This window comes from Apaloderma vittatum, unplaced genomic scaffold, assembly GCF_000703405.1.
Source record: "Apaloderma vittatum isolate BGI_N311 unplaced genomic scaffold, ASM70340v1 scaffold33035, whole genome shotgun sequence".
In the NCBI taxonomy this organism is placed as follows: domain Eukaryota; kingdom Metazoa; phylum Chordata; class Aves; order Trogoniformes; family Trogonidae; genus Apaloderma; species Apaloderma vittatum.
Genome location: NW_009719503.1, coordinates 3,875 through 23,552, shown reverse-complemented (window position 1 = coordinate 23,552; position 19,678 = coordinate 3,875). Strand labels below are relative to the sequence as shown.

Genomic DNA, 19,678 nt, shown 5'->3' with positions numbered 1-19,678 from the left:
TGTCGCCGCCTCTGCCGGGAGGGTCCCCGGCCTGCTGCGGGGACAAGTCAGCGCTAGAGAAAACCCCCCCCTCTTGGGGCTCAGACGTCCTCCTTCGGCGCGTCTGCCGCTGCCTGCAGTGTTACAGTTGTGCGACGTCGCTGCTCTTCTGTCCAGCCTGATGACTGTGCTGCCCTAACCCTAATTCTTTGGGGCGCTGGATTGGCCTTGTAGGGTGCGATGGTCTGATTGCCGGTTGGGTCTTTTCTGGAGGGTGGCAACAGACTCTGTCACACTTCTTTGCAAGGCTCGTTCTTGTAGCTCTCGGGCAAATCTGTTGTGCCTGTGCGTGGAAGGAACACCCTCTCTGCGTGTGAAATGCAAGGAGTTGGGACGAGTCTAGGTCCGTGAAGGATGGATGAATTGCAGACCTTTAGACTTCACTAGTTCAGTTCCTAAAAGACCTTATAGGACTCTGTGTGATGACCATGAGCCCCTGAAACTGCGTAGCTGTTGCACAGCGATCATCTTTCAGATGTTACCCTGGTTGTGCTCGTCACGCATACTTGCCTCAATTCCACTCCTCAGGCTGAACCATCCCAATGTCGTGGCTGCCCGTGATGTTCCTGAAGGGATGCAGAAGCTTGCACCAAATGACTTGCCGTTGCTGGCCATGGAGTACTGCCAAGGTGGAGACCTTCGCAAGGTGAGGTCCCTGGGATGGTGACCCAAGGGCCGGATCAGCTTATCAGCAAATCCTGAGGTTTCTGTGACAGTTTTCCTGTAAAACCTTTGTTTTCACATCCTCATGCTTCCTAGTACTTGTCATGGAACCAACAGGTTTTGGTGGGTTAGTTCTTGATATGTTACATTCAGCCTTTAAAGACTTAGGTGCTTTCTAAAATTTTCATAATTGTTCAGCTGCATTTGGTGCTGTGAGGAGTTTGCATGTAGAGGATGAGGGATGTACAACAGGATGTGAGTATGGCCAAGACCGTCGTAGGGCAGGGTATATCTGTGGGTTATATCCTACCTGAAAGTGATTCATTCCAATCTGTCATAAGAAAAATTGACACGTGTTAATGCTGATCTTACTGTTTTTCTAACTTTTGCTATAATCTGCTCACAGATAAAACCCAGAGCTTAAGAGCTGACTCTACCAGGCACAGGGGAAATGGCTATGAAGGGTGGAGCAAGTAGAAGGAAGAGAATGGGGGTGACACTGACTTCTTTCACTCCTTTTTTTTCTTTTGTCTCCTCCCATGTGGTTAGAGACCTGAAGCTGTAATTGCTGCTGCTGGAGGTCACAAGTCCGGAGGGTTTTGTGCCTCCAGAGAGTTTCATTGCTGTTACTGGAACTTCTTGCATACTTGAGAGTTTGTGGGACTGTGAGTCTTACCTGCAGTACTGGAGGGAAAGACTATGTTCTGTGTTGTTTCCTTGCAGTACCTGAATCAGCTGGAGAATTGCTGCGGCTTGCGGGAAGAAGCTATTCTCATCTTACTCTCTGATATTGGTAAGTGGTAGCAGTACCTTCAGTTGTCTGAACTATGGAAGCCCTTTCAGTGTTGAATGCACTCACTGGATATGCAGCAGTGGCCCTAGTACTGATCTTTGAAGACTATACTTGTTTCCTGTCTTGTGCTGCCGGGCCTCCCTGTGGGAGACCCAGCCTTTGATTTTTGTTCTTGAAAACACAGAGATGGAGTACCCTCAGAATCTGCTTTTGAGAACTTAAGAGTCCATGAGTGCTGGTCAGCTTTTAAGAACCTCCTTTTAGAAGCATAGGAGCAAGCAATTTCAGTCTAAGTCAAGCAAGCGGCACAGAAGATGAGCTTGGCTGAATGGGGAACTACTCGTGGAGCTTGAGAGGAAAAAGAAACTATGGTCTCTGGGAGCAAAGTCAGACTTCACAGGAAGTTTATAGAGCTGTTCTTCATGTGTGCAGGGAGAAGACATGAAAGGCCAAAGCTCAGTTAGAATTGGAACTGGCCACTGGTGTGTCCGACAACAAGAAAGGCTTTTCAAAGTCTGTTAGCAGCAAGAAGAGGTGTAAAGAAAACACTGGACCAATGCTTGTTGCGGATGGTTACCTGACTAATGAGGAAGAAAACGTGGAGACATTTGATGCTTTTTTTGCTTCATTTTTTAATAATGCTGATAGACCTGGGGCTAGCCGGTCCCCTGAGTCAGAGGACCACAAGCGTGGGAACTGTGACTTTCCATTCGTGGACACTGTAATTGTCAGGGAGCACCTGTATCAGCTGAATGTTCACAAGTCTGTGGGGCCTGATGGGATTCACCCCCAAGGACTGAAGGAGTTGGTGGGTGTTATGGCAGGACCATTCTTTGTGTAAATGTCTTGGAATTTTGTGGAGGTCCCCTGCTGACTGGAAGCTAGCCAGTGTTACTCCAGTTTACAAGAAGGGAGTGAGGGAAGACCCGGAGCACAAACTTTGTGTCCAGAAGTGCTCAACGTCAGCTTTTCCTCTTGCACTTGGTGTTTCATTGTATGTTTGATTGTCCAAGATTTGACCCAAAACCCATTCTTACACTAGGTAGAAGTGAATCCCTACTGAGCTTGTGCTAGGTACTGCTAGTTACACTGTTACAGGTGTCTTTTTCTGTGTCTCAGCTTCTGCTCTCAGGTACCTTCATGAGAACAGGATCATCCACAGAGACTTGAAACCAGAGAACATTGTGCTGCAACAAGGAGAGCAAAGGGTAAGCAGGAACCAGGTGTCTCTGCCTGCACAGACAAGTAAGTGTAAGAGGAAAATGTGTGTGGTCCCTCTGCAAGAGCAGTCAACCGAGGATAACTAGCTAAGATCTGTGTCTCAGAGGAGTAATATTCCACATGCAACTGAGATGAAAGGTTGTATTAGACTTCTGGTAACACCTGACATTTTGACTTTAAACTATTAAGGAAAGAACCAGACTGTACCGATTGACCAAAGATCTGAATTAGCAGTAATGTCTCTAGCTCTGTGTGTATCAAGCCAATGACAACTTTACATACTTTGTGGTTTTAGGAATCAACAGGAGCCTCCCATTTCTGCTTTCATCTCTTCATTGGCACCTTTCCTGCCCACCTTTGAAGAGCTCAACCTTTTCTTTCTCGGCTGTATGGTGTGCTTTTAACAGGACTTCTCTCTAGTGTTCTTATTCTCTGTTGTGTGTTTCAGTTAATACACAAAATCATTGACCTTGGTTATGCTAAGGAGTTGGATCAGGGTAGCCTATGCACATCCTTTGTTGGGACTCTACAGTACTTGGTAAGGAAGGAATTCAGCTAGAAGAGCAGCTACCACTTTGCAGTTGGGATAGGGTTAACCATTGTCAGGCTTTGGGCTGGGATGATGTACTTGTCCTGGTATGGGTTATGTTTGGGGTGCTGCAGCTAGGACAGATGACTTTTTTTTTGCTGGCACTGGGTTTTCACAGTGACTGCTAGCTCTTTCTGTTACATATAAGAAGTACAAGTACCAATAACCTCTACTTTTCACTCTAAGAGGATATCAAAGCCTATGAGAGACAGAATGTTCAGCACTATCTGTAATCTGTTGTACAAACATTAAAATGAGCTCCTAAGGGATAGAGAGAGCAAAGGGATGGGTGGCTTTGTCTCATGTGTATGTAAACCGTCTCAGGCTCCAGAGCTGCTGGAACAGCAGAAGTATACAGTAACGGTGGATTACTGGAGCTTTGGCACACTGGCCTTTGAGTGCATTACAGGCTTCCGACCATTCCTACCCAACTGGCAGCCAGTGCAATGGTGAGTGAGCTGAGGCCAGGTGATAATGAGAGTGCATGCAATGCGACGGGAAGTAAAAGTGTGGTCCCTTGATTCTTAGGGTAATATTGCTATGTTCTTTGCTCTTATGGAGACTGACTCCCTTCATAGGAGTTTGACCTGCTTGAGTTCCTGATACTTGCTCTTTGGGATCGGGACTGACTCCTGCAGGGCAGGTAGCAGAAACTAAAGCGGCATCTGTATTACATTCATCAAGAGTAGCTTTTAAGAATCTACTAACATGCAGGGCAGGAAAGACAGGTGATATATCACCATTGTACTTGCTTGAATTCATTAGGCATACAAAAGTGCGACAGAAGAGTGAGCTGGATATTGTCGTTTCAGAAGACTTATCTGGAGAAGTCAAATTTTCTAGCAGCTTACCCTGCCCAAACAATCTAAACAGGTGAGAACTAGAAATCTGTCATACCATGCTGGAGTAAACTGTTTCTTCTGCAAAAGGGCCAGGTTTGTGTTATATGCCTTACTATGTTAATCTGTAAATAAACTGAGTGCGTGATGCAAACAGTGCTTGTGTCCCTTACCAGACTTGTGTATTTGTGAGTCTCTGTTTCTGCCTTCTAAACAGTGCATTTGTGATTGAGGTGGATGGGGAAGTTGTTTGTCAGTCCTCCTGCAGAGACTAGGCTATGTGGTGACTGCAGATGCACTTTTACTTCTTCTCATCCCCTTCTTGGTTTGGTCCTTCAGTGTCTTGGCTGGAAGGCTTGAGAAATGGCTGCAACTCATGTTGATGTGGCACCCACGACAGAGAGGCACAGATCCTACATATGGACCCAATGGGTGTTTCAGAGCTTTGGATGATATTTTGAACTTGAAGGTGAGCAATGGGTCTGTGTTACCCAAAGAGTTTCGCAGAGAGCAGTTGCTTTGTAGCCCGTGAGAGAAGAGGCCTGAGTCATGGACCTAGGAGGAGGAACAGTGCAGAATCTCATATAGCTGTCTCCTGGAAGATAGTGATGGGTGCTTTCCTCTTACTTATTTGAGGACAAATACTTCCTGAGCTTGGTGTGAGTAGCAGATAGCTTCTGTGTTGTGCTTGGTTCTATATTCTGGTAGAGGATTCTGCGGCTGAAGCTCTTTAATTGCCATGTGGCTTTGCTTCCAGTTGACTGAGGACAAGGACTTTGACATAATGTTTTGTAGTAGCTGCAAAGTGACTTCTTAAGCCCTGCAAGTGCTTTGTGTCTCAGTCCTGGGATCTCTGCTCAAACATGACCAGTGTATCTTCAGTCCTTCTTATGTCACACTACTACTCTTGTAGTTGCTTCATGTTTTGAACATGGTTACGGGAACCGTACACACCTACCCTGTGACAGAGGAGGACACTCTGCAGACTGTGAAGTCCAGGATCCAGTCAGATACGGGAATCCCAGAACAGGACCAGGAGCTACTGCAGGAAGCTGGACTTGCATTGTTTTCTCAGAAGCTGGCCACTAAACATAAAGCCGACGGCAAGGTGAGTCTGGATACTCCCTTGTTAGGTGATCTAACAACTGTTGCAGAATAGGCAACCGTATTGCTTTTGGTCTTCGGTCTTCAGATGAGGCTGAATATTCAGTTTATGGTGTTAGTATGAGGTTTGCTTTTTCTGAGAGAAGCTACTTAGGTGTTTTGTCTTCTGCAGGTGAATGATACTGTAACTGCAGACACAGACCTCCTCTTCCTCTTCGATAACCGGAAAGTTGCCTACGAGGCTCAGGTTGCCCTGCGTCCTCATCCGGAAAGCGTTGACTGCATCCGTAAGGACTTTCTCTAGCATGAATGTGAGAGGTTGTCAGTCCTGAGAGGGCTGCCTGTGTTCTGTGGTCTGTATCATGTTCAGAGTAGAGAAGGCTTTTTGCATATTGGGAGTGAAGAAGCAGTAAAGTGGACTGGCATAGCACTCATTTGATTTGTCAAAAAAACTGAGGAAGGGAAGTGTTTGATTTTGATGTACTGGGAAAGCTGCGTAGGGGTTACCCAACTGTAGGCTTTGCAAGAGGTAACGTGCCTTTAAAAGGAATGATGTTTCAGTCTGTTGTCATCTGGTAACACTACTTTCAGGCTTCATGCTGATATGTACCTTTCCCTCCCTTCCGCTCTGTTTGCAGTTCAGGATCCAAAGAAGAATCTTCACTTTTTCCAGTTGCGGAAAGTGTGGGGTCAGATCTGGCATACAATCCGGACGCTGAAAGAGGACTGTAACCGGCTTCAGCAGGGGCAGCGAGCAGCCATGTACGCTGGCAGTTTCTCTAGAATATTCATCTCTGCTATTCTTCCCTGGTGAAAGGGAAAGGACAGGAATGGGACCCTGTTGGAATGGGGAGGCCCATCAGTGGAGCTGATAACGATTAATGAAAAGCTGAGAGTTCTGTCCTTCTGTGCTCACTGCTACACTCTGAAGTACCTACTTTTGCTATAAGTGGGAGCCTGCGTATTTAGTTTGGGAGGGTAATAAGACCACCTTCTTGTCCATGCAGGATGAATCTGTTGCGTTACAATAGTACCCTCTCGAAAATGAAGAATTCTATGGCTTCCCTTTCCCAGCAGCTGAAAGCAAAGCTAGACTTCTTTAAAACAAGCATCCAAATCGATCTGGAGAAGTATAAAGAGCAGATTGAATTTGGAATTAGTGAGTATAGCATCTGGCAAAGAGGTCTTCTTACACCTCTTAATCCCACAAAGTTTCTACCTTTTCTTGTATGAATCTGAGAAAAGCAATCATTCTTCTTTCATTCCTGCAGCTTCTGAGAAGCTGTTGTTTGCCTGGAAAGAAATGGAGCAAGCCGTGGAACTTTGTGGGCGGGTATGTTTCTAAATCTAACTGCTTATCCTAAAGAAAAAGAGGCTTGTTTTGATGCCTTTTGTTTTGGTTTGCTTCTTTTGTTTTGCTTTGCTTCTTTTGTTTTGTTTTGCTTCTTTTGTTTTGCTTTGCTGCTTTTTTTGCTTTGCTGCTTTTTTTGCTTTGCTGCTTTTTTTGCTTTGCTGCTTTTTTTGCTTTGCTGCTTTTTTTGCTTTGCTGCTTTTTTTGCTTTGCTGCTTTTTTTGCTTTGCTGCTTTTTTTGCTTTGCTGCTTTTTTTGCTTTGCTGCTTTTTTTGCTTTGCTGCTTTTTTTGCTTTGCTGCTTTTTTTGCTTTGCTGCTTTTTTTGCTTTGCTGCTTTTTTTGCTTTGCTGCTTTTTTTGCTTTGCTGCTTTTTTTGCTTTGCTGCTTTTTTTGCTTTGCTGCTTTTTTTTAATTTTTGGTTCATTTTTGTATTTTTTTTTTTATTGTCCTCCCTTCAGTAGAAACTTCTTGTGTCTAGACCGATTCCAGATGTCACATTGCCTTGGTTTGCATGGCACCATTTTTGTCTGTTCCAGTACTTCATGGAACACTGTGTTTGTAAGACTTAGAAGAAGAAGAAGAAGAAGAAGGGAGATCTTGGGGAATGTGAGAGGAGATTTTGCAGTGGTTGCACCTGAATGTCCTGCTAACCTAATCCTGAAGGCAAGATAGCTGAAAAGAGAATTTGGAACATAAGTTAAAGTGAATGGTTAGATGATTGAACACAAGAATTTTAATCATCTGTCTTGAATTTTGAAAAGGCAACAAATTTCCCGTTTGTGGTACCCTTTTCATACGTGACCCCAGTAAGGGGGCTGGTTAGCTCAGTGGTTTGAGTGCAGTGCTGGCAACAATGACCAACACCGAGGTCGCGGTCCCCATATGTTGCCTGGTCTAGTCGAGAGGTGGCGTCCCTGCCCGTAACAGGGAGGTTGGACTAGATGATCTCTAAGGTCCCTTCCAGCCTAGGCCATTCTATGAGCATCTTGGTAAAATGAGCGTTTAGAAATGTGAATGAGAAAGGAAGAGCCAGTGTGAGTATTAGTGTCTCTTAGTATGAGACTGTCCCATTGCTTATGTTCTGCCCTGCTTTCAGGAGGATGATGTGGATCAGCTTGTGAAGAAGATGATGGCCCTGCAGACAGACATTGTGGACCTTCAGAGAAGCCCACTAGGTCGTAAACAAGGAGGAACACTGGAGGATTTGTGAGTTGCAATACCCTGAACTTCAGATACAGGAGTATTGCTAGCTAAGCTTGTTCACTGCAGCACAGTGAAAGTGCTATCTCTTCAGCACAAATAACGGGGGCCTGGGAGGACTTTGACACTGAAAGACAGTTTTTAACTCCTTACCTGTCATTGGTCTGAAACGGCAGACTAGTGTGTGAAAGATCTGAGTTCTTGAACTATGTGTTTGTAATTTAGGTTCTAGAGAAGTTCTTTGTGTTCTGTGCCTTTTTGTTCTAGAGAAGAACAAGCCAGAGAGCTATACCGGAGATTGAGAGAGAAGCCAAGAGGTAAAAGAGATGTTATTTTAAGTCATGGTCAGCTTGCTTTGTGTGGTTAGTAACTCTGGAGATGCAACAATGAGCACTTAGAAAACTTTCTCTGCATTCTAGGCCTGCCCACATGCTAGCTGCAAAGGGACTCCACTGGATTCACTTTGTATTGGAGAGGGGAGTCAGGGAGTCAGTTTTGAACTCAGCCAGCCTTGCCTTCTTGGCATCTCTGGAGGTCTTGAAACTCCTCTGGAGCTCTTCTCAGAGCAAGCTATTGCTGGGAGCGTATGCTGCTGCTTCTGTGTAGGGATGGTGAAAGATACAGCTGTTCTTTTGAGCAGCTCTACAGCCCCAAGGCATTAGACTCACCCTGCCAACTCTGCTTTCCAGTTCTCTTTATCTGAAGAAGGTGGTTAAAATTCAGTGCAGTTGATCTCACTCATGCATGCCCTGAGCTTGGGATGTTTCAGGATTGAAGAAACGGTGTAAACAATCCACTAAGAATCCACTTTCTCTGTCTTGTAGACCTACCTTTCTGTGTAATACTCTGACTCTCATTTCAGATCAGAGAACAAGTGGTGACAGCCAGGAGATAGTACGACTGCTCCTACAGGCAATCCAGACCTTTGAAAAAAAAGTCCGAGTCATTTATGCTCAGCTCAGGTGAGCTTTGTAGAGTGAGCTTTTATTCTTTCAGGAAGAAGTTTTGTTCTAGAGCTTTAAGGAACAGTGTGTACACCTAGTGAATGTTACAGGAAGTAAGAGACTACTCCCCTACTACAGTTGCCCATGTGTGATCTGATTTTTTATTTTTTTTTTTTAATAGTAAAACTGTAGTTTGCAAGCAGAAGGCACTGGAACTGTTCCCCAGAGTGGAGAAAGTGATGAATCTGATGAATGAAGATGAGGAAACAGTTGTTAGGCTTCAGGAGAAACGACAGAAAGAACTGTGGAACTTGCTGAAAATTGCTTGTGTAAGTAAAATAAAAACCTCCAGTTTAACTTGAAAATATGGTTTCTAGCACAGGTTATTGAAATAATAGTCAATTTAGTAGTTCTGTGGTTCTTTTCTCTGTTAATTTCAGTTAGTATTAAAGGTTAAGTTCCAGACTGTTTCATACTCCTAGCTAGTGGAAGTATTTGCAATCTGAATCTTCTGTGTTTTCTTCAGAGTAAAGTACGTGGTCCTGTTACTGGCAGTCCAGAGAGCATGAACGCATCGCGTCTTGGAAGCCCTGGTCAGCTGCTGCTGCAGGTCCCTTCTGGAACCTACAATTTTTTAGAATCTGTCAGGAAAAGGTGAGACAAAGTCTGGAGTTCTGTAGGTGCTGATGACAGCTGCGACTCCTTCTTTGTGAAATAATGACACACAGGCTTTCTGACATTTTACACTTTGTGTTCAGCTTCCATTGTCAGCAGTCTTACCTACCCAGTAGCTGGGTGTTGTGAATCTTCCTTCTGAAAAACGGAATAATGTATAGCTTCTCTTCACCTTGCCTCAATAATAAAGGCTTTGTTTTATCTGGAATGGTTGGGCTCACTCAGAGCATACCACCACTGAGAGTTTTTGGAGCATTGTCATGTGACAGTAGCAGAGCATACCATAAAGGAGAGACTGCTGTAATCAAGCATGTGTAGCTCTTGGCTTGCTTCAATGAACACCAGCTGGAGTGACAGACCTTGGTATATGTATTTATCTGTAGTTTATAGGCTGTCCTTGCAACTTACTTAAGCAACAGTGACTCTACATAGTAACAGCTTGAATTTGGAACAGGGTTCCTTTCTGCTGTCCCAGTAGATATGGGGATGCCACTGACTATCCCAGTAGCAATATGAATTACTAACTTATGGGCTGACTAGCAAAGGTTAATATTCTTCTGTGCTCTGCAGCTTACCTGCCAGACATATTTCTTAATCTTTGTCTTTAAACAAAACTGCCATGGAAAATAGTTGTGTAATAATTGTCCCTTTCAGTGAGGAGCTCCTGCTGGAATCGCAGAAACTCTGTAGCCAACTAGAAAATGTGATGCATGACACAATGAAGGATCAGGAACAGAGCTTCATGGTAATGTATTTGATATTCTTCTATAAATGGACTGGGGAAGCTTATGGCTTCAAACTTCTGCTCGTGTAAATTTGCCACCAGTAAGTAGTACGGCTAATAGAAATCTGCATATTACTCTATTGGACAGAGTAGGAGTCGTAGGAGATAGAAAGCACCCACTTCCCCACTTGGAACTGCTGACTCATAGTCCCTGCTTGCTGAGAATGGGAGCCTCGTGCTGGGGAATTAAGTTGTGTGAACAATAAAGGAGGTGGAAGATGCCTGGCTGTTGTACAAAAATACAGCAAAATTCTACTCTTTAAAGTTGGGATGGTCTTGTGGTGGCAATACATTGGTGGGCTGTGATGCTTATTTAGTGAAGCAGAATATTGAAAACAAAGTATCATAGAAACTAAACAGCTTAAGTTTCCTTTAGAGTAGTCAGGTGGTTCATCATGAAATTATATTGACCCACTTGTTCAGAGTAAAACTTTTACTTTGCTTCCCCTTTGTTCTCTAGAAATCTCACTTTTAAGCTAGTGTTGAGTTTTATAGTTCTGTTTATTCTTTAGGCTCTCGATTGGAGCTGGCTGCAGCTTCAGGTAGAAGAAACAAACAGTCCAGAACAAACCGAGATGTAAAAGCACTTCAGTTGCCTCTGAAGACACGTTACTTCAGGAAGCCAAATGTGAAAAGCTGCTGCCTCTGAGAAGGGAAGTTCAAGTACCTACTTCTATTGTCACCCACTGCTTATGTGATACACATGGCCTAGCTTTTAGTATCCACCTCTTGGACACTTTTTTCACAAAGATACAGTAAGAAATGCCTGTTCCAACTGTTTGGAAGAAGTTCTTAAGTGTGCCTTAGGACAGCAGATAGTCTCTATCCTGATGTATCTTCCCTTAGGCATCATATGTGGTTGTTTTGCTGCCTTTTAGGCTTTATAAGGAACAATGGACAATGCATGCAATCACCTTGCACAGTCAGTGGTAGATGTTGCCTTCTAATATACTTGAACTGTGAACTTAATTTCTTAACTCTTGCTGATTTGCACTTTTTTCCCTAAGTGTAATGGTTGTGCTTACCTAATACTTGTTTCCTACATGGGAACGCTATTACCTAGAACATGTAAACTTTTGGTTTGCTCTTTTTTGATACCCTCAATAACATTTTAATGAAAATGCTGCTTTCACTGTGCAGGTCTCTAAAACAGGAAAAACGTAAGGATGTTATCTTAGGGACCACAACAAAGGAAATCTTCAATATGCATGTGTCATTTCACAAGGCATTGGCAGATTATCTAGTAACTATGCTTAAAGTTGCACTGCCACTACCAGGAAAAAAAAAATCCCAAACAAAAAAAACACAGCAAAATATAGCATAGCTTTTCTGAACTTTACTGAGACAAGACACACAAGCACTACATTCCAACTGACCAATTTATTTCATTCTCATGTAAACTCAAATTTCCACTACAGCACAGAGACCATCTTTTATAAAAGGTTGTGAAGTACAGGAGGACATGCAGGATGCAATACGAGGGAGGGGTGGGATTTTCTTCTGTTTTTTTGGAACAGATTTAAAATATGGGCAAGCGAAGTGAAATGTGGCACAAACATCACAACTCCCATGCATGCCTTCAAGTATCTTTCTTTGATGTGCTGGCACTCTCTGGACCTCAGTGTTGGGTTAAAATGGTTCTTTGGAAGAGTAGAAAGTTCACACTTGAAATTTCAGAGTAACATTAAGGCCGAAACACACTGGGCACACTTCATCTTCCAGAGTACCACCTGTTTTACTTAAAGCTGCGTTAAGCTTCCAGCTCAAATCCCAGCCCAACTTTGTGTCCTCCAGCACTGAAATTCTTGCCGTCAATCAAGCCTGAGAGCGTCAGCTTTACACCTAGGAAATGAAATAATGAGACCCTTCATACACTGATATGCCTGTACAATGCCCTCCCTCAAGAACTTGAACCTCACTAATGTGTCTTAGTTGCTAGAGGAACTTGCGTACATGCACATCCTTTACTTCTGTGAGCCTGTGTAAGACTTCTAGCTAATTTGCTTATGTATTCTCTTCTAGAAGTGACAGTAAAATAACCCATACTTAGTATTTGTGGCTACCAACTTAAGCTTACGTACCAGGTCGGAGGGCATGAGTGTAACCAATTCCAATCAGGGTGGCATTATTCACTTTAGCCTACAGGAAAAAGAAATCACAGTATTAATACACTGTGTATGAATATTCACAAAGAATTGTCCTAGTGCCCTGAGAAGGTAGCTTAGGTGTTAATTCTTTCAGCTGATTGTAGACTGACCTCTCTGGCAGAGGCATATTCCAATCTTTTCCTTTCTTCTCAAGAGTTTCCAGCTTAAGCTGTAACAGGGTTAAGTAATAGTTCCAATCTTTCCCTCACAGGGTGACCCATTATGCCTACATAAAATGCCACCCTCTCCTTCACTGACCCCCAGCATCATCTCTTTACATCCTGTAAAGAGCTACAGTCCCTTTAGGATCCAGTAAAGACAAGTCTTGTTCAGACCCCTGTTCACAAATTGCTTAGCGGTGATTTGAGCAGTAAGTAGATGATGCAAACTCATTTTTGCATTACCGAGTTTTCAGATGTTTAGAGAGTATTTCTCAGCTTTAATTTTGTCTGAGTCGTCCTAGAACTAATTCTTGTTTTCAAGCATAGCAAACACTTGCTACTTCAGTTCTCAGTGTCAGAAAGTATGCATAGCTGCTTAAAAGCACTATCACTTCTCTGTGGGCATGCTTCGTCTCCTCATCTCTCCTCCTTCCTCTCACTAAACTTTTTTTTTCTTTTTGCCCTAACATTTCTGCAAGAATTTGCGATCTTTTATTTCAGGACCTCAGCTGGGTTTCAAGAGTTAACCGATTGTTTGGAGAAGGCTGTAAACTCAGCTCAACTTCCATCACATTACTATATTACAGTCTTAGTTTATGCATTAGATAAGAATTAGAGAATTATTAAAAGGACACTGCATCCTCTCCTTACCTTTAGAAAACACATTTTTGCATAGGTTCCAAGCACATTAGTCGGAGTAGTGGCTATTTCATTATGGACAGAGCAGTGGTTTTTTTCCCCCACCATTTCACTAATATGACCTGTGAGGTTCCAATTTAAATCTGAACCACAACAGAAGCGACAGTTTGCCATTTACCATACTTTCTTAGTAACTACTTGAAGCAACTACTTCATACCACAAATTTTAAGTATTTAAGGAAGCTTGAAATACTTGTTTCTGCAAGAAAATTCTTACCACAATGGAAGTCTTCTCATCCAGTTGGTACTTAGTAGCAATACCAAAACGTGTGTTGTTACTGCCAGCAGTCCACGCAAGATTGACCGATGTTTCAACCTTATTACTAACCTTCTGATAAATAGACCCACCAAACTCGGTGCCATCATTCCTGTTTGTAATAGATGCAAAGTGTCAAGCCTTGCCTTGTTTAGCCAATACTAAGTCTTTAGATTAACCCTTCCCCACAATCATTTGATCATTATCTCTTAAAATGAACGAAGAGCTCCAATACTTCCCTAGGCACGTGCTCATCTACTTCCTAGCTGGAGCTAGCAGACTCCTGCTCACGCTTTTTTTTGGCCAAAGCATACGCTTTGCTTGCAGAATGGAACATGACTTTCGAACAGCTGAGACCTATGGTTTGAGGTTCTGACCAAAAAAACTCCACTCCAGATAACCTGCTTGCTTGTCTTAAGAAAGCAAGCCTGCGATACTGCATAAAGGGAAAAATCCAGAAGGAGACTTAAGTCAGTTATGGGAATAATGAGACTGAAAATAAAGTTACTGCTTTGCAGGTGTTTAAATACACCACTTGCAAAGACTGTGAGGGTCTGAACGCCAAGAGTAGTGCTACACTGCGATGACAGCTGGAAACACTCAAGCACCATGCAACACACACCTCTCCTTCACCTCACACAGTTCTGAGCCAGCAGCTTTCTGTCTGGTGAGGAGTGGGGCAAGGTACAGTAGCTTAACTGAAGGCTCTTTTTACAGATTTTTTAATTCCAAATTAGCATTGTAAACCCCCCCAAATTACTGTGAAATAAAATCTCAAAAACCAGCCAATAGTTGGAAAGCTGCCCCTGCTTTACTTGTACTGAAGATGAAAATGCCAAATATAAATTATTTTGAAACAAATCAGCATTCCTTTCCATCCACCTACGTTTCACCTAACTCCATTAATGTTCACTATTCATCTAGTTTGGCTCCCGATAATGCTTTTCTAGGCTCAGATAATACTTACACATTAGTGTGCAGCTGAAAGTCTCCTGCCTTATATCCCAAGGCAAAGTTATTTTGTGAAAGCTTAGACTTGGCTGTATCAAAAGCCATCTGGTAGCCAGCAAGCCAGCCTTCATAGCCCAACACTGCCCAGCCATAGATGGTTGGTCCAGAGAGATCAATGTCTATGTTGCAGCCTAGATTTACATATTCTCTTTTGTAGGAGGTCTTCAACTTTCCACTCTTCTTCCTGCAGACAGAAACATGCAGTTTTAGCCCTGGTAGTACACAGGTATGATTATGTAATTTTGTACATGTTTGTATGTTAATTAAATGACTGTAATGCCTACTCAAAACATTAACAGTTGCCAAAGAGGGCATGGGAAAAGGGAAATATTGGTATTATGTGTATTTACTTGGTGCCACTTTTTCCTCTACCATCTCAGACTCCTTAAAATCCTAAAGGAGAAAAAAAGACAAAAGCGTTTCTGTTTAATCCTCTAAAAGCCATCAGGTTTCATACTTTGTTCTCCACAAGTGCATTACGGCATCATCAGTTTCGGGAGCATCCGTAACATTACGCACCGATAGCTGGCCTTTCTGTCCTTCAGTGACTTTTTGCCTGCTCGGTTCTCTCCTGTGCAGTGCACGCTTTCCTTCCTTCTTCACTGCTGGATGCCAGTCTACCAAAAATTAATTTCCTCATCCTCCAGACCTCACCCACTCAGTCACCATTTTTCTGTCCCTTCGAGGAAGTCTCTCCCCAATACATCTTTGTGCTCATTTTGCTATCAACTCAAACTTAACGTAACTGAGACAAAACTAAAACACCTCCTTAATCCTTTTCCCAGTCTTTCACTCCCACTAAACACACAGCAGAACACTGTGCTGCCTGTCACTCGTGCCCAGGCCTTGTGTCTCATTTTTGAATTAGCTTCTGATGTCTTACATCCAAGCAGTATTTCAAATATATTTTTCTGATAGGTTCCCCCACCAAGAAATAAATGCCAGTAATTATTTACACGGCAGTCTCAAGCTTTGTGCATTATCCAGACAGAAACACCCCTCATTTGCTCTACTGCCTATCAAAAATAAATACACAGTAACTGAGAAACACAAAAGAAGTGCTATTGCACTGCGTAGCATAATACCTATACAGTTCTACCTTCTCATTCAGTTGTGCGTAGACATCTACTGAAAAGCATTGGGAAAAAAAATTTTGTTTTTTTTGTTCTTAAGGCACTGGGTTGACGGCAGTAGGACAGTCAACACTGTGACAAAGATGGTGTAAGTGGCCCATGTAAGACCACGTGAACCTGGCATTGCTAGGTTAACAGTTTGTCTCGATCTTTCCAACCTAAAGAATTCTATGATTCTAAGATCTAGCTTTTTAAGGGGAGAGTTACAAAAATAAAATACCTACTGCAAAACGACAAATTTGGCAATGGTCAAAAAACTGAAGAATCTTTTTTTGCAGAGCTTGTCTTTCTGAGCCCAGTATTACCCATTGCCTTCAAAATATTCTACAATAAATGTTGAGCATTTACACGATGACCAGAATAGCCATTTCTAATTAAAAGTTATGGGAAATTCCAGCACTCCCTAGATAAAGGTAACAGAAAATACTTACCCTGTGTTTGGTACAAACGTAGTGTCAAGAGCCACCTTCAATCCTTCAGCTAGCTGCAAAGAAAAACAGACATCTGCTCAGAACTCCGCTGAAATGCGATTTGTTGTATTCTACTACTGAAGCTCTACTTCGTGTCTAAAGAGGAGACAAAGCATGACCATAGTGTCTCCTAGATGCTTTACAATGAAATCTGAAGACACTGTATGATGAGGAATTAAAATCTGGACTTTCTCTCCCCACAATGAGGCCCGAAAACAGCGCATGCTTTATAGATACACTATTACAGGAAGATTTCAAATTTAGTGTTGACAAGAAAATTGAGAAAATATATTAAAGCAAGAAAACTGTTCAATTCATGTTTGCTTATTCCTTATAGTTCCAACCACCTATATGGGAGCTCAAGAATCTCAGAATCTACAGGTATTCTTCTGAGCACAGGCCAAACCTGCCAAAGCTTTCACATCCTTATTTTGAGCTGGAAAGCATTTTGCATTTTAAAGCACAAGTAAAAGTAAAAAACTGTAATTACAAGAATTGCTGGCCATACATGGTGGAGGGCACCAACAGAACTTTTACTACCATTGGCACTGTCACCTTACACTTCAGGCATTAAGTGAAAAGCATAAAGCTATTATGTTGAAAAAGGACTGTGTTTCGAGAATGCTGGATGCCAGCAACCCTTTGTGTAAGCAGTGCCAAGCTGCAAACACTAATCTTCCTCTTCAACCTCACAAAATATCTTAAATCTCAAGACAGCAAAATTTAAGTCCTTATGTATTAGAGCATTTAAAACTACTGAGACCCTTCTTTTGTTTTCCCTTCATGACTGCAACAAGTGACAGCTCTACATAGCTCAAGTGCATCTTTCCAGAGAAACTCCTACTCGCAGTGGATAACAGCAATGCTCGTTCAGCTAGCTAGCTGATTTCACGTGCCCGTAACTGCAGTAACTGCACCTGCGGATCACTGCGCAGCAGCACATTGCTGTGGGAATGCTTGCACTCCCCATCCCCAAAATTCATGATGCTCTTCCCTTAGTCTGTGCGTTCTGCAAATATATATAATTTCTTTCGTTTTAGTACTCCAGATAGTTAAGTGCCACTTTCACTCTTCAATGTTTTCTGCTCAGCTCAGTACTTTCTCACAGGAGTTGCAAAAATACTTAGACAGTATCTACTTCCTCTTACCTGATCCTCCATGGAAACTTCTGTTCCCAGTGTGTTGTCTGTGTTCCACTTCTGAGTGAATGTAACTCCATAGTCTTTGATCTTATATTTGGTCTCTAGATTGCCTGAAGCTTTGCCCGTGTCTGTGTTGGAAGAACCAGTTGCAGTAAATTCCTGCCAAGAGCATAACGAGTTTCAGCATACTGACTGCTGAAATTGCATTCAGTTTTTCCACTTGTCAAGTGCCAGCACTCACACTTGCTGCTCTTAGGCCTTTAGTTAGAACCCTCCAAATCCCCATCTTCCTTATCCTCACCAAAAATAATTATTTTTGCATCACAAAATGCCACTCCTTTTGGCACCTCTGTTCTGGGTATTTCTTATTTTGAGGTGTGCTGATAGAACCCTGGAATTTGCTTAGGTTGGAAAAAGCACTATTACCCACAGACTTGACACCTTCACTTTTCATCTACATCATGATTTGATTACCTGCTCTCCCCCTCTAATTTTTACCACACTTTTTTCCTAACTTACTCACGAGCCTCTCCTGCATCAGAAAATCCTTTTCTGCCATCTTTATTCCACTCCAAAGTGGCAACTGTTATTTCAACATTCCATGGCTTGCTCTGTACCTTCACATGGATCCATGTCCACATGTGAAAAGACACTCACTTGGGATACAAAGCTATCTTGTATCCTTGGGATTTTTTCTCACAATCTCCTCCAATTCCCTCTATCATCTTAACAGTACTGTCCCAATTGTGCATGAAAGAGCAGCTGCTACAGCCCTTCTGGAAACCCACTCTCCCTTACGAAAAGCAATCATACATCCGACTTACGCTGCTAGATGAACAGCAAAAAGAAAATATTGATTTTCCCTAATTTCTCCAAATGTGTTGTATTTCTTTCTTTTTGCTCCCTTTATTTTTTTTTCCTTTTTCTGCCTTTCAGCAGTGAAAATGTCTTGTGGAGAATGGTCATTGATGCTTTTCACACCGACTACTGCGCCCTAACACTGTTGTTCCCCCTACCCTTTATTACTGTTGTCACTACACTCTTCATATACTGTGTTGATAACTTTAGTTCCTTCTCCCTCAACGTAGCTTCTCTGTCATTTCCTCAGCCAGCAACTGCACTTCAGAAGCTAGCTCACCCCTTTGTAAGGCACCTTAAAATTGCAGACCTTTTCTCCTTCATGGTGTCAGAAAATAACTTGACCCCAGTGACATTTTGACATCTTTCATCAGGCTGGTCCTTCACTGACTAGTGCAACTGAACCAACAACTTTGAATTTTGTGCAACAATTATTTTGTAACACGTTGTCCTATGCTGTTTGGCCTGTCCCCTTGTCATTTAGGCGACTTGGGAATGAAAAGAAACCTCTCTCCTCTTGGAGTAACTTGGAGGTAGCCTACTCAGCGTTTCATAGACAAGAGTATAAAGCAGTAAGTGGGAGCATTTTCGCAGTACCATGCTCAAGGTGTACGAGCTAGGTTTTAAGAAGCATCTCAGTACTGATCTCATTTTTGTCCTCATCTTTCAAGTATTTTCCTTGAAGAAAGATAATTAGTCTGCCATTACATTTCCAAATCACCATTCTTTTGAAGTTTAAATATTGAAAGACACTGTGCTTAAGAAATGGCAGTATCCATCGCCAACACATCCAAGCTTTGGAACTTTCTAGATCCGCCTCATTCCAGACAACATTGCTGGATGCTGCATACATTATTTCACAACTGTGGACTTTGACGAGTGTAAAAACAACGTCTTTAAATGCTTTTGAAGTGCCAGGGAATCCAGATAACATTCTTTACAAACCGTGGAAAGGAAACAAACAAACAAACAAACAAACAACAAACTAAAAACTAACCAACCAGCCAAAAAACGCCCCACAAACCCAAACCAACACCACCAAAAAAACCCCCAAAAGACACTTGAGCCAAGGCACTAGTACAACAGCACAGCAGTTTTATAAGACATCTAACCAGCTAACAAAAATACATGACCCAAGTCAGGATGCATTATTTAAGACATCATCAATACATACTGCTCTAATGTCCCCTTTCACAGTTCCAGTGTAAAGACACCTCAAACCTGCATCAGCATTCAGAATTAACTTTCTTCTGATTTCAGGGCAGGTAACTGATTAAAAAGGCTTGATTTGTTCCTCGGAAAAAGCAGAGGAAATAGTAAAATGCTTTTCTCGGAGCCGCAGGGAAAAACTCCTGTGCTGTTACACGATCAAGCCAAAGGGGTTTGCCAGGTGTCAGAAGTGTTCTGCTGCTGGAGCAGAAGGCACAGTCAGCATCTGCTGCCATCAATCTTTTCGCTGTCTGAACTAGAGAAGTCTCTTCAAACTGTCGCAGAGATGCATCTCCTGCACGTTTTGTAGCTAAAAATAAAACTCATTCTGCCTTCAAGTCACACTCCAGTCTGAATCAGCAAACTCTGCTACTCACTGACATTCTAGT

General features: G+C 42.6%; 2 protein-coding genes across 3 annotated transcripts in view; one reads left to right on the top strand and one right to left on the bottom strand.

Annotated features, from left to right (window-relative positions):
* Positions 1-514: 514 nt before the first annotated feature.
* Positions 515-11,126, top strand: IKBKB (inhibitor of kappa light polypeptide gene enhancer in B-cells, kinase beta; the record flags this gene model as incomplete). The annotated part of the gene is made up of 19 exons (XM_009870658.1): positions 515-685; positions 1,426-1,495; positions 2,615-2,703; positions 3,165-3,254; positions 3,630-3,754; positions 4,071-4,178; positions 4,484-4,613; positions 5,058-5,252; positions 5,421-5,535; positions 5,887-6,010; positions 6,256-6,407; positions 6,520-6,581; positions 7,697-7,806; positions 8,068-8,117; positions 8,663-8,762; positions 8,926-9,073; positions 9,271-9,398; positions 10,074-10,164; positions 10,716-11,126. Coding segments are annotated over 19 exons (2,127 nt in total), but the record flags the coding sequence as incomplete, so codon positions are not given.
* A 449-nt stretch (positions 11,127-11,575) lies between these two features.
* Positions 11,576-19,678, bottom strand: part of VDAC3 (voltage-dependent anion channel 3) — a 10,766-nt gene continuing 2,663 nt past the window's right edge. For both annotated transcript variants that reach the window (XM_009870657.1, XM_009870656.1), the window contains 6 exons: positions 17,229-17,381; positions 16,042-16,094; positions 14,434-14,661; positions 13,428-13,578; positions 12,285-12,342; positions 11,576-12,045 (listed from right to left, as the gene is read on the bottom strand). In XM_009870657.1, the coding sequence (XP_009868959.1) occupies positions 11,954-12,045; positions 12,285-12,342; positions 13,428-13,578; positions 14,434-14,661; positions 16,042-16,094; positions 17,229-17,381 (735 nt within the window). In that variant the 3' untranslated portion in view covers positions 11,576-11,953. The remainder of the gene's footprint in view (positions 12,046-12,284; positions 12,343-13,427; positions 13,579-14,433; positions 14,662-16,041; positions 16,095-17,228; positions 17,382-19,678) is intronic.